General features: G+C 37.8%; 1 protein-coding gene across 2 annotated transcripts in view; it reads left to right on the forward strand.

Moving 5' to 3' along the window:
• The window catches only part of TAOK1 (TAO kinase 1), a 133,151-nt gene extending 120,186 nt beyond the window's left edge, over nt 1-12,965 (forward strand). For both annotated transcript variants that reach the window (XM_037494974.2, XM_054689435.1), the window contains exon 20: nt 3,086-12,965. In XM_037494974.2, coding sequence (XP_037350871.1) covers nt 3,086-3,547 — 462 coding nt within the window. In that variant the 3' untranslated portion in view covers nt 3,548-12,965. The remainder of the gene's footprint in view (nt 1-3,085) is intronic.
• Nucleotides 12,966-13,680: the final 715 nt, after the last annotated feature.

Below are 13,680 nucleotides of genomic sequence, written 5' to 3' on the forward strand. Positions count from 1 at the left end.
CTAGCAGTGTGTTTCATCAGTCTGTCTGTTCTGTTCCTCGCTCGGGCTCTGGTGAATTCTCTCACCCTCCCATGCGTCTGACTGTACCCAGTGCTTGTATAAATATAAATAAATAAATAAAGTAAAATACCCCTTTTAGACCTTTGTAATATGTTGGTACTTAAAATTTTCAATAATTTCAAGCTTTTCTTTTAGAGTCCATTCTGGCCTAATTTTAATTCCCCTAGATACTTCTATGCTATCATTTTTCCATGCCTTTGTGCATGTTTTCTCTGCTGAAATATCTTTGCCTCCCCATGTCTTCCTGATAAACTTGCATTCTACTCTAGTCTCTAATATATGAAAATAGTGTATTGAAATTCCCAAATGCTCATCATGTACCTTCAATAGTTACCAGTAGTTTGCTAATTTTTTCTTGTCTGTTCCTCTGCTCTCCACACAACTTTTGAGGGAAGACAGGAGAGAGCAAATCCCAGCATTTCACTCCTGAATATAGATAAGGACTTTTTGATTTTAACAACTATAATTACATTGTGATATATAACAAAATTTTTTTTTTAAGATTTATGCATACAAGAATGGGGGTACAGGCCAGAGGTGCGGGCGGTGAGAGGATCCACCAGAGACAGAGTGGGGAAGAGAACAGGCAGATCTATTGAAATATACTGCTGAGGGGAGCAGAGGGTGAGTCAGGAGAAGTCTGCTGCTCCATGTGGATTGCTCCCCGGCCGGGGATCGAACCTGTGCTGCGGTGGCTGCGGTTAGTTTCATAGGTTGCGTCTTAACCCCTTGCGACACCAGGGAGGTCCCGATATATAACAAAATTAATGCTAAATTTGTAATGTTATCTACCAGTCCATGCCCAAATTTCCCCTTTTATCTTAAAAAAAAAAAAACCAAAAAACAAAAAACTTCTTTACAACTGGTTTATTTGTATTGGGGTCAAATAAGGTCTAGACTTTGCATTAGATTTGTCTTTCAAATCTTGTGGTCTATAATAGGTATCCCCCCCCCCTTTTTTTTTAAATTATGGATTGATTTCTCTGTTGGAATTCTCACAGGCTGACTTTATCCTCATAGTGTCACTTAACGTATTCCTCTCTCCCTTACTTCATATTTCCTATAAACTCATAATTAGATCTAGAGGCATAGTTATTTTTAAATTTAATTTCTTTTAAAACATGTTTTCAGGGGATTTTTTTAATAAGGATTATGGTGTTTTTCCTTTCACATCACAACAGGAGATAATGTCTAGCATACTTTTAAGTGATATTAATACTGATCAGTGGCTTCAGGCATTGTCAGTCTGATCATCTGAACATAAAAATATTCTCCCGTCAACTTCTTTCGAACCCCTTTATTTATTGACTTTATTATGAATTATATTTTAGCCAACTTTATTTAGCCGTAGTACTTTTCGGTTTTCCAGAATTGATTATCATGCCTGTTCAGTACTAATTTCTTGGTATATAGAATATCCTAAATTTTTAAAATTTTTTTTAAAGATTTATTTAGTTATTTATACAAGTACTGGGTACAGTCAGAAGCGCAGGAGGGTGAGAGAATTCACCAGAGCCAGAGCGGGGAACAGAACAGGCAGACCGACTAAATACACTGCTGAGGGGAGCAGCGGGTGCGGCAGGAGAGATCTACATGCCATGTGGGACCCTCACCAGCAGCCGGGGGTGGAACTGGTGCTGCAGAGGCTGCGGGCAGCTTCTCAGCTCAGCGCTCAACCGCTGCGCCACCGGGGAGGCCCTAGAATCTACTAAATTTTTAATGACTACTTTATAGTCTTTTTCACAGAAGGTTTTGGTCCATCTGGAATATACTTTTATAAATGCTTGAGATGGGTTTCCTTTTTTGTTTCCTTCCATATTGTTGACCAATTGTGCTCCTCTTATTTGTTTTTAAAAAAATCTTGTCCTGCATTAAAAACCTACAAACTGAGATCTTCATTCTCTTTCTATTTCACTCATTGTCTGTTCCTGCACTAACACAATATTTATTTTATTAATGACATTGTGGTATGTCTGATAAAACTAGTTTTCTCTCACCCATTTTCTTTTTTTTTTTTTTTTTAAGAAATGGGGTACAGGTCAGAGTCACGGGGGATAAGAAGATTCACCAGAGAGAGGGGAGCAGAACAGGCAGATATACCGAAATACACTGCTGAGGGGAGCAGCAGATGAGACAGGAGAGGTCCGCCACGCCATGTGGATTGCTCCCTGGCCGGCCAGGGATCAAACTCATGCCGCAAAGGCCACAGACAGCTTCACAGCACTGCACTCAACCCCCTGCACCCCAGGAAGGCCCCACCCATTTTCTTTTCCATTCAACTTCAGCTTTTTACCTAATGGATTTAGTAACCATTGATGATGATTATTTAATAATAATCTATTTCAGGGCCTCCCCTGGTGGCGCAGCAGTTGAGCGCTGGGCTGCGAGGCTGCCTGCAGCCTCTGCAGCACTGGTTCATTCCCCAGCCGCCGGCGAGGGTCCCACAAAAAAAAAAAAAAAATCTATTTCAAATTATCTTTGTTTTTTTTTTTGTTGTTGTTTTTTTTTGTTTTTTTAAGTAGAATTTTTTTTTTTTTAAGATTTATTTATTTATTTTATTTATACAAGCACTGGGTACAGTCAGAAGCACGGGAGGGTGAGAGAATTCACCAGAGCCAGAGCGGGGAGCAGAGCAGGCAGAAGGACCTAAGTACACTGCTGAGGGGAGCAGCAGTCGCAGCAGGAGAGGTCTGCGTGCCATGTGGGACCCTCCTCCGGTGGCCGGGGAGCAGCCGGGGATCAAACCGGCGCTGCAGAGGCTGCGGGCAGCTTCGCAACCCAGCGCTCAACCGCTGCGCCACCGGGGAGGCCCCTCAAGTTATCTTTGTTTTTAAGAACTTGGTTTTCATACTTTAAAAATACACACTACATGTTATTCTTTCATTTCTTGGATTTTTAATCTACATAAAATAGCCGGAATTTTTTTATGATTCACTTTGAAGCTGAGTAATTACTGTTTCCTTAGTTTATAGAGTTTAAAAAACAAATCAATTTACTTTTTACTTCCTTTCCCCAACCTCAACAGATTGAAGAAGAAATGTTGGCTTTGCAGAATGAACGCACAGAACGAATACGAAGCCTGCTGGAGCGTCAAGCCAGAGAAATTGAAGCTTTTGACTCTGAAAGCATGAGACTAGGTTTTAGTAACATGGTCCTTTCTAATCTCTCCCCTGAGGCATTCAGCCACAGCTACCCGGGAGCTTCTGGTTGGTCTCACAATCCTACTGGGGGTCCAGCACCTCACTGGGGTCATCCCATGGGTGGCCCACCACAAGCTTGGGGTCATCCAATGCAAGGTGGACCCCAGCCGTGGGGTCACCCCTCAGGGCCAATGCAAGGGGTACCCCGAGGTAGCAGTATGGGAGTCCGCAATAGCCCCCAGGCACTGAGGCGGACAGCTTCTGGGGGACGGACAGAGCAGGGCATGAGCAGAAGCACGAGTGTCACTTCACAAATATCCAATGGGTCACATATGTCTTACACATAACTTAATAATTGAAAGTGGCAATTCCGCTGGAGCTGTCTGCCAAAAGAAACTGCCTACAGACATCGTACCATGAGCCTCCTCACTTGGGTACTACAGTGTGGAAGCTGAGTGCATATGCTATATTTTATTCATTTTTGTAAAGCGTTCTGTTTTGTGTTTACTAATTGGGATGTCATAGTATTTGGCTGCCGGGTTTTGTTTTTAATTTTAACTTTTGGAGAAAGTTTGAAAGGGGGAATTGGGGTGTGTGTGTGTGTGTGTATGTATGTATATGTGTGTGTGTGTAGATATATATGTATATATCTGTATATAGATATGTATATATCTGTATAGATATATATGCATATATATACACACATGCATATCATGCATGTGATAAAAAGAAATTGGCTAGATAAAGGGGTATATTCTAAACAAAACAAAAATAGAATGCAATGGCTTGAGTCATCCCTTTCGGGCAACTATATCTAAGAAGTTTGTGAAAAGATTTAAAGTTTTTCTCCATATCCTAAATTCTTATGAGCCACTCACAGCAGGCAGCATATGCTGAAACATGTTATAGAAACACACCTATATCCTTTTACCAATTTATTTTCTTAATTAAATTGGTCTGACTTCTCAGCCTCATTTAGAGTAAAAAAAGAAAGCTGGTATCTATGAACACTAAAGGGTTGCATTGACTTCTTCACAAAGTAGAAAACAGTTATTTCTTTGGATGCTGCATAGGCTGTTGGTTTTGTTTTTATTTTTGGGCGTTTGTATTCGTGTGTGTGTGTCCATTCAATTGTGCCTTCTTTGTGGCCTGGTGAGATGGAGGTGCTTAAGGAAATCACAGGCTTTGTGGAAATTGCATCAGTGAACCTGTGAGCCTCTAAAGGGAACCAGAGGGTGACAGAGGCTCCTGAAAGTTCATATGGTGGGTATGTTCAGCAGCAAAGTGAGGAGATGAAACCTGTATATCCTGATATTTTGTTGCTTATACTGTGATATCTGTAATCTCTAGAATTCCCAATCCCTCATCAGTAATTTTACTCTGTACAAAAACAAAGACATATAGCCAATACAAATCAAATGCCAGAGGTATTTAAATGATGCCATATTTGCAAACTGCCATCTATTGGAATTCTCATCACACTACATAGACAATTTGATAACACTTTTTTTGGCTTTTGGGATTTCCTGTTTACAAGTAGACTAGCCAATTATTTAAATATTTAGTTGCCATAGTGAACCAGGAATCACTGAGCCAATGACTTTACCAGCTGCTGGCTAATCCTCATCACCACTGTAGATTTTGCTGCATGTGCAGATCCTCCTTTTTTAAAAAATTGCTGTTTTTGTTGCTGCAGTACTTTACAAACTCCTGATGTAAGTCTAGTTCAACTCTAGTTCCTTGAGACTTAATGACCATTGGCATAATGTTAGTGTCCCACAATAGGAAACACCACTTCCGGAAGTCTCTAGCCTCAGTGCTAAAGTACTACTGAAAAGGAACTAGCAAGTTTGACAGATTAAAACAAGAAGAAAAGTAAGTTATAATAGTCAGGGAATCTCTTGACAAAGCTAACTTTTTTCCAGAGAGAGGCAGTTGTGTTGTGTTGTGTTTTGTAATGAAGGATCAACCCAATGCTGAAAGTCAGATATTACTTGGTATTCTACAGTCAAGGTGGAAATTGAGTGGGAGGAGGGTAGAAAGCTGTGTGAATATGACTTGAAGAAAAAAACATGTTCTTTTCAGTGACAGATCAGAGTTTCTTATGAGTTACTGTCTCCCTCCCCAGTTGTCTTGAAGAACTCTTGCTGCTAATGCTGGATCCTGCTTTTCATAAAGTCAGAAGACTCCAAGGTAGAATTCTCTAAACCTTGCTTGATGATACTTTTCACCTAGATAGTCTAATGATCAAACAGTAATCTCTCACTATTGATGCACTGGTTTTCTTAACCAAATTTAAGTCTTCTCCAGGCATATTCCAGTCTCCATAAATCCTTCCCTTTTGGAGTTTCTGGCATTCATTCGATAGTAATTTGAAGAAAGGTTAATATTTTAATGTAAATCTTTTCAAAATCAAGACCACAGAATTCTCAGGCAATTTTAGGCAGAGTTTCAAGTATCACTCTGATACATTTTCCTCTTGGCCATGCTCATGCTCTCCAGTTTTTATATAAACTTGGCATGTATTTGTACGACATGTCTAATGAAAGGGCCTTTTAATTTCCTCAGTATCTTTTTTCCATTAAAATATTTTATAATATTTCAAACAAATTGAAATGTATACCTACTTGGAAGAAAATTATAGGAGAGAGCTTTAGAATTAATAAAATATCCAAAAATATAATGGAATTTGATGCCTTAAAAAATTCTTAATAGAATGCCTTGTTGCATCTGGTCCCTCTGTAGTACTAGAAGGTTGAAATAAGGAAGCAGGTCAGTTTTGCTTATAAACTGTTTAAGACCCAAAATATCCATGATACATGTCAAAATCCACTTGTGGACTTAATCAAACTCAGTTACTGAGTTCATTCGTATCATATGTACTTGTAAAGGTATGATTGAATACTGATTCCCTATATATATTCAGTAGGGCTATATCTAGGTTATTCTGTAAGTTAATTTTAATTAAAACATAGTTTGCAAAAATGATTCATATTAATTGGTTTTCATGTTTGTAAGATCTGATGAATTTCAGTAACATGGCAGGAATCAACAAAAAGTTAAATTTGTAGCAGGAGAGTTTGAAAGATTTTGACAGATCCTAAGGGAAGAAGCAGGTACTTTCTGAATCAGTGTGCAAATGTCAACATTTGATCAAATTAATACTACCTCCTCCCAGTGTTGATGTTCACTCATTATGTATGTGTTTTTTTAAAAAAAATTAAAGTATGGGAAATTTATCCAGCATATCAGAAAGTCATAAATGCTATATCTGGTATCCAGAGCTTGGCAGTAAAAAGTTTGTGTTCACTGTCTCTCCCCCTTTTTAGTTAGCATTTAAAAAATACAAAGCCTCATACCTTGAAATACGTTATTCCTGATTGGGTTCCTTCCCTTTTGCACATCATTTTTTTCTCCCCTGGTTAAAGTTAACTCTAACTCCAGATTATAGTATCTAAAAATATTTTCATTATAATGTTCGCTGGAAAATGTGTTTGCATTATTTTTTGTTAGAGCTGCCATTCTTTTTAGTCATTTCTATGCTGAGATGAAGAGTCCTAATTTGAAGCCACACTCACAGGTCTAATAATTTTATATTCTAGGCCAAGGATAGATTGGTAAATTGTGATTTTTAGCATAATCATTAGGATTTTCGACTGCCTAGACAGGTAAATACCATTCAGTACACTAAAGAAACTGTCTTTTACACTGCTTGCCACTCCCACCTATTTTTCCTTAAACCCCCCCCTTCCAAAAACCGAAAACTCTTGTCTTTTTCATACCATAACGCAGACTTTAGTAACTTTCAACTTCTTTACATACTAAATGTCTGGCATTTTAAACTTTTATAGAATACATTGTGTTGGACACTGGAATAATACTGTTTATTTTCACCTGTGAAAAATAACTATTGTACTTGAAACACCTCCTTTGCATTTCTCCATTTGTGCCATTCACTAGTGGAAATAAATTGTATTATACCATGATTCTACTGGCTTTTTAAAACTGTGTTAAATATGCACATTTTTTGGTATAGCTATTATCATTTGTATGTATATATTGTATATACATATGAGTGTCTGTGTGTATAGATAGATGGATGTAACTCATACTGTACATTTCCATCAGGGCACTTAAGGTTCTGTTACTTTGTTTTGTTATTTCAGTCCTCAGTTGAGAAAAGACTGCATGTGTTTCTTAAGATGAGTACTCTGGGTTGATATTTATGAGAAGGTATTCGCTAGATTCAATCTTTTCTTTTTTAATCCTCTCTTAGCAATTGTGTGAGTGGAAAGAAAGTTAAATAAAATGTGGAACCATAAGTTGAAATGCAGTAAAATTGTGCTGGGAAGGAGCCAGTTAGTGTCTCTGTGAGTTTGGGTTGTTATGCAGTAAAAGATAAGTGCTGCAGAGAAAAATGAACCTTGGAAATGAAAAACACTGATGGTGATTCCTCTGCAAGATGATTAAAAGAAGCAGTCACACAATCTTCATGTGTGCTTTAGATGTATTTCTTAGTAGTAATGATGTTCATCCTCTTACTCATTTAACTTCTTTATTACTAACAGTTATAAATTTTGCTAAGGACCAAAACAGCCAAGAAAGGAATTATTGCTAAAGCATCTAAGGTTCTCCTAAACAATAAAAATCAACAGGAAATGGCCACTGGGAGAGAAGGATATTTTATTGGCATGTTTTTTTTTCCCCCTTTAGTTGCCTCCTCTTGCTTGCTAATAGTAATTTCTTCGTGCACCTTTCACCTCTTCTGAGCCACTACTATTCAAGCAGAGATTTGACCCAACACAGCAATCCTTTCCTGGGAGGTTTACATGGTCCTGCTTTTTGTCCCAGGCTCACAATGTGAAGTGTATAGTGTGTATTCAAGTGAGAAAATAATATATTTAAGATGTGTAAGTGTGAATCTCCTATAATGATGGAAGAAGAGGTTCTTGTTTCTTAGATAAAAAAAACTGCCTTCTCCTAAGGAACAAAGCCAAAACTTGGACTGTCCTTGAATTGCTTACAAAAATACAGATCATTCTTAAAGAGAAACAAATTTTCTTTTTGTTTTCCCTCATCTAACATGCCTCCAACCAGATTGTAGCATTGCCTTTGAAAAGGCACTCATTTGCTCTTAGTTAAGAACTGGAAATTTCCCATCCTCAGATTCCTTAAAGGATGAAGAGTGTGCTGTACACTTAACAGATTTGCCTCTTGTATGCAAGGACTACTGATTGAAGTCTATTTTGCTGTGTGTCTGGTTATGTTGTCTGCACTTTTATGAAATCACTACAATAGGTCTACATTGGATATAACTCAATTTGTAAAAAGGTATATTTTATTAAACACTGTCCAGAAAAAGAAAGTGAAGCTGAGAACTCTTCCTTTATTGTGTTTCATATTTTCTACTGAATTCTGGTAGCCCCCTTTAAAGTCTCATTGACTAATTTTTCTCTGGTTTATATTCAAAATTTTGCAAAATAATTTTTACTCAAATAAGGGAAGAGAGCTATTTGACTTAGTAGCCTTCAGATCATAAGAAATACATGAATTGGTATGCACCTTATCTGCCTGTTGTGGGTTTCTAAAACTTGCACTTCCCTTCCACCCACCCCAAAGTAGATATTCTTTAAAGAAAATAAAGGCAGAGGATTAAAACTGGGGAGCCATTTACTATGTCACCATCACTGTTAACTGTTTCCCAGCAATCCTAACTTTTTGAAGTGTCAGAGATTTGTGTGTGTGTATGTGTCTGATTGTGTTGGGTTTATTTTGTTTTAGTTTTTAAATACACGAAATTTTTTAAATAAAAAGGTTCATCCTCTCTGAAACAGGATGCCCACTGGATATATCAATCTGGACATCTGTAGGTAGTTTGCCACAAAAAAAATGGAGAGAAGAGACTTCTGAATGAATGAAAAGGGTATCTAGGTGCCCAAGAATTCCCCCCAAAGTACGGGTAGTTCAACCTGCACAGTTTCCTTTTCGCTCATAGTTTTTAGCAATTGTGAGTGAAAAATCATGTAATTATCTGTAAATATGTAGCTAACAAATTGACCTAGTTTCTGTATTTTTTTGTTTTTGTACTAAAGTTTATAAGTCTGTGCCAGCTAGAGAGGAGTTGCTGTCATTGCCAGTTGTGGTCCTAGCATCTAACCCTGAAACCATCCTAGGTGACATTTTTAGAATTAATGCTTAAGTGTTGTTAAACAGGGGAAATGAAGCTTAATCATTGGTCAGGTTTTCAATCTTTTGAAGTGAAGTCATTTTATTTAATGATTACATGTCCTCAATCATGAATGAGATAGGGAGCCTCCCTCCCCCAGTGGCCATGTTTACAGAAGTGTGTTTTGTCTATAAAGTGCAAGAGTTTTAATGTTTATGTAAGTTATGCAGGTGGTAACATTATGGCTTGGAACTGTTTATTGGGCTCTCCAGCTGAATTTTCACATGAAATGAACTATGCTTATTGCTGGCACATTAATCCCATTTCTGGAGCATTTTGTCCCTATTTCACTATCCCCACTTAACCTTTCTCTGAATATGCCTTGTAGCCTAACATATTAAAGGCTGCTGAACATAGGCGAGGGAAATACTTTTTTAAAAAATCCATGAATCCTCATTTGTATGTGTTCAGTACTTTTGTTTCTATGGCAACTCTGAGATCAGTGGAGTTTAGAAATGAGATACCAATGTTAATGAAAAGTGTGTACTCTTTGCTTTTGCATGGCTTGGCTTAGCATCAAAGGTATATTAGGGCCACTTGAAAGCATGAAGAACTGTTGTGTGGGAACAGGTTTCTCTCAGTAGCACATTTTGCTTTTTCTGAGCCCTCAAATACATTGCCTCAGCATGAACATTACTGTTACTATAAATTGCACATGGTCATGGAGTGAATTATGTGATTAAAAAGGATATAACTGCTTAGTATTTGTAGATTTTGGCTGGTCCATGTGACTATTTGGCACATATCAAACAACCCTGGGGTATATTGGAACTCTCTAATACCTTTTTGTCATGGACAAGTATATTTCATTTAAGATGTTGGCTGCCCCTGGTGTGTTGCCAGAGAGCTGTTTTGGTACCCATTCCAAATGTGCTTCCTTGCATTTCATAATATCAAAGAAACGATCACACCTTCTCCCCAACAGCATTCTATGTTATACCTTTTATTACACATTAAATGGAAATTGTGCCTACTTAGAGTGCCCCTCCACTTTTATACATGTTTTGGAAAATAATGCAAGCCAGAGACACAAGGTGGGAAAATGGGGGTGGGGAGATCCCCCTTGAGGCCAGTAATTTATCTTGACATTTGCTATATGAGCCTATTAGGAATTGCAGTTGGTTTCATAGGGCAAAATTCAAGTGGAGAGGGTATGTGGGGTTTCTATTAGGAGATAATTTTCTTATTTTACCTTTCCTTTTATGATCCTTCTAAGTGAAAACAGGTTACTTCTCCAAATTTGTTTTTTTATCCTAGGGAAATTTTTACAAAAGCAATGGTCTGATGTAAATAACATTTAAAGTATAGTGCACATAACTTCCCAAGACTATTCCAACCTGATAATTTGTAAATGCTTTAGAATTTTTTAAATTAACACTTGTGTTGCTAAATCCTATTTATGTAAGTCTGCTAAAAATTTTAACCCATTTAAAATTTAAGGAACATTTAAATAATGGATGGGTTACTTTGAGCAATTTAGCTTTCAGAACCCCATTGTTTTAGTATATGAAAAAGATAGCCTAATGCGCATTAATAAGGTTGGAGAGACTATGAGAAATATGTATAGTGTATATTTTAAAACAGCTTTGCTTGTATTGTGAAGATTTAAAAACAAACTTGAGATTTTTAACATTAACTATTAACACAATTTTAACATAAGTTATCCCACTGGGTTTAAGAGCATCTTGAATGTATAATCCTTTTTGTAACCCAGGTTGGTTTCTGCTTTTACCAGTCATCCAAACATATTATTTATGTTTTTAGTTTTATATACTCATTTTCCATTGTTTTCCTCAAGCAGCATGATTTTTTTGCACATGTATTGTAGAAATTTTTAAGAAGAAAAATTAATACATCATTTTCTCCGGATTTTCTTCACTTCTCACTTTCTTTTTACTAACCCCTTACCTTAAAGGCCATATCGCTCCATTTGCATTATTTGTGCAAATGCCAGGGTTGGTTTTTATTTTTATTTTTGCTATTTACCTAAACAAAGAAATGCTTCAGTCAATTGCTTTTTTATTTAAAAAGAAAAAAAGAAAAGAAAAAAAGCTGTAACCTTATCATTTCTGAGTAGACCATTGAGAGATGAATGCACACCTGTAATAGCCCAGGACCAGCTTTGGTGGCTAAAAGGGAATATTAGTAAGAGGTTTTCTTTTGTTGTTTTCTAAAAGTGTGGTATGTATTATTCACAATCTCAGTTATTCCCACAAGTTAAGGGTCCAGATAAAATGAAGGTTATCAGCTAACTGATATGCTATCATTGAGGTTCATCAATGAATTTGTACATTTCTAGTTCCCTTTGGTGAAGGGAAAAAAACGATGATTTTGCAAGACCTAGATTTTGGCTTGGTTTCTTGCCTCCTTTTTGGCAGCCTTCATCTTCTCATCTTCCAAAGCCCTTGAGCCTGTAGGGTTTTCATAGTGGATGGAGGACTTGTGGTCTTTTAAAACTAGGACTGGTTTGTTGTTGGGTTGTTTTTGTTTTGTTTTGTTTTTGTGAGAAATTATGTTGAAGTATGGTTTTCTGCCACTTTATTAAATGACTAGTTTTAAATATACACAGTCCTCACAATTTTCGGACCAAACAGAACCCACAGTGGAGGCTTATCAAGGGTTGCAATGAGGAAGAAGCCTCTCCCTCACTGTCAGTACCAGCTGGTAAAGGTGATTGTACAGATGTGCATTTTCCTTTTGGTAGAAATGGTCCGCAGCACTAACTGGTAAGGCTTATTGTACAGTATATTGTCAGTATTCTTCTGGTTCAACATACCTTATAGTTCATATATAACCTGTATTAATTGTATAGATTGTGCATTTAAAACTGTTACCAAGTTGTCAAAACATAAGAGAGAAAACAAGGTCATATGTAATATTTTGTTTGTAAGTATCCTTTGTATCATAGCAAAGGAAATGTTTAAAAAAATCAACTGTAATAAAGTAATTTTAGTACACAGAGTGTCTGCTCTTTTTTTTTTAAAGTAATTTTATTTCTGAAATGATAAAGTATGATTGAATTCAGTGACTAGCTTTTGGATAATTACTGATGCTGTGCTAGATGCTGTGCTTGAATTTCTGATGCTGTGCTAGATGTTGGGGTTACAAAGTGAGTAAGATATGGGTGTTAACTCCCAGGTGTAGACATCAACTCGCTAGGCTCATTGCCTTAAGTTCTGTTTTCCCAGGGTCTTTTGTGTTGGGTGTATGAGATGATTCTACTTAGGTTCTGACAGTCTGATACAGGTTCTTAAGTTTTATATATAGACCTGTGTTGTTGTCTGCGTAACTACAACTCCTACACAAATGGACATACAAATGTATGTAGTTCTTGAACCTTGTACAAACCCTCAAAAGCTCATTTCATTTGGACTTCTCTTCCCAGATTTGATAATAGTCATAGTTTAGCCCTAAATAGGAAGATCATCTATTCCAGCCTATTGATTAAAATGCTATTCAGTTTTTTGTTTTGTTTTGTTTTTTTTGTCAGACGGCTAATTGGTGGAAGGTGGTTTTGTGGGCTAGGATTTATATGTTCTTAAATAGTTTGTCATTTTTCAAAGATTATCTTATACTTTATTGAGTATTCTCAGAAAATGGTGCTTTTAACAGTTTTTTAACTCCAAATAATGTTAATATGCGTTTTCTTTTGAGATTAACATTTTTTTTTTTTTAATTTATTTATACAAGCACTGGGTACAGTCAGAAGTGCGGGAGGGCGAGAGAATTCACCAGAGCCAGAGCGGGGAGCAGAGCAGGCAGAAGGACCGAAGTACACTGCTGAGGGGAGCAGCGGGCGGCAGGAGAGGTCTGCGCGCCATGTGGGACCCTCCTCTGGTGGCCTGGGAGCAGCCGGGGATCGAACCGGCGCTGCAGAGGCTGCGGGCAGCTTCGCAACCCAGCGCTCAACCGCTGCGCCACCGGGGAGGCCCGAGAGATTAACATTTATAGAGTATTTCATTTACCTGGGTCAGATTTCCAGGCCTTTTATATCCAGCATTCTCAGCATCTCAGCTTAAATTTGGAGAACCTCAGAAGGGTTTAAAAAATAAGATTGCGGGCCTCCCCAGTGGCGCAGCGGTTGAGCGCTGGGTTGCGAAGCTGCCCGCAGCCTCTGCGATGCTGGTTCGATCCCCAGCTGCTCCCCGGCCACTGGAGGAGGGTCCCGCATGGCACGCAGACCTCTCAGCAGTGTACTTTGGTCCTTCTGGCTGCTTTGCTCCCCACTCTGGCTCTGGTGAATTCTCTCACCCT

The sequence above is a fragment of the Talpa occidentalis genome, unplaced genomic scaffold (genome assembly GCF_014898055.3).
Source record: "Talpa occidentalis isolate TD23 unplaced genomic scaffold, MPIMG_talOcc4v2.1 talOcc4.7, whole genome shotgun sequence".
NCBI classification, from domain to species: domain Eukaryota; kingdom Metazoa; phylum Chordata; class Mammalia; order Eulipotyphla; family Talpidae; genus Talpa; species Talpa occidentalis.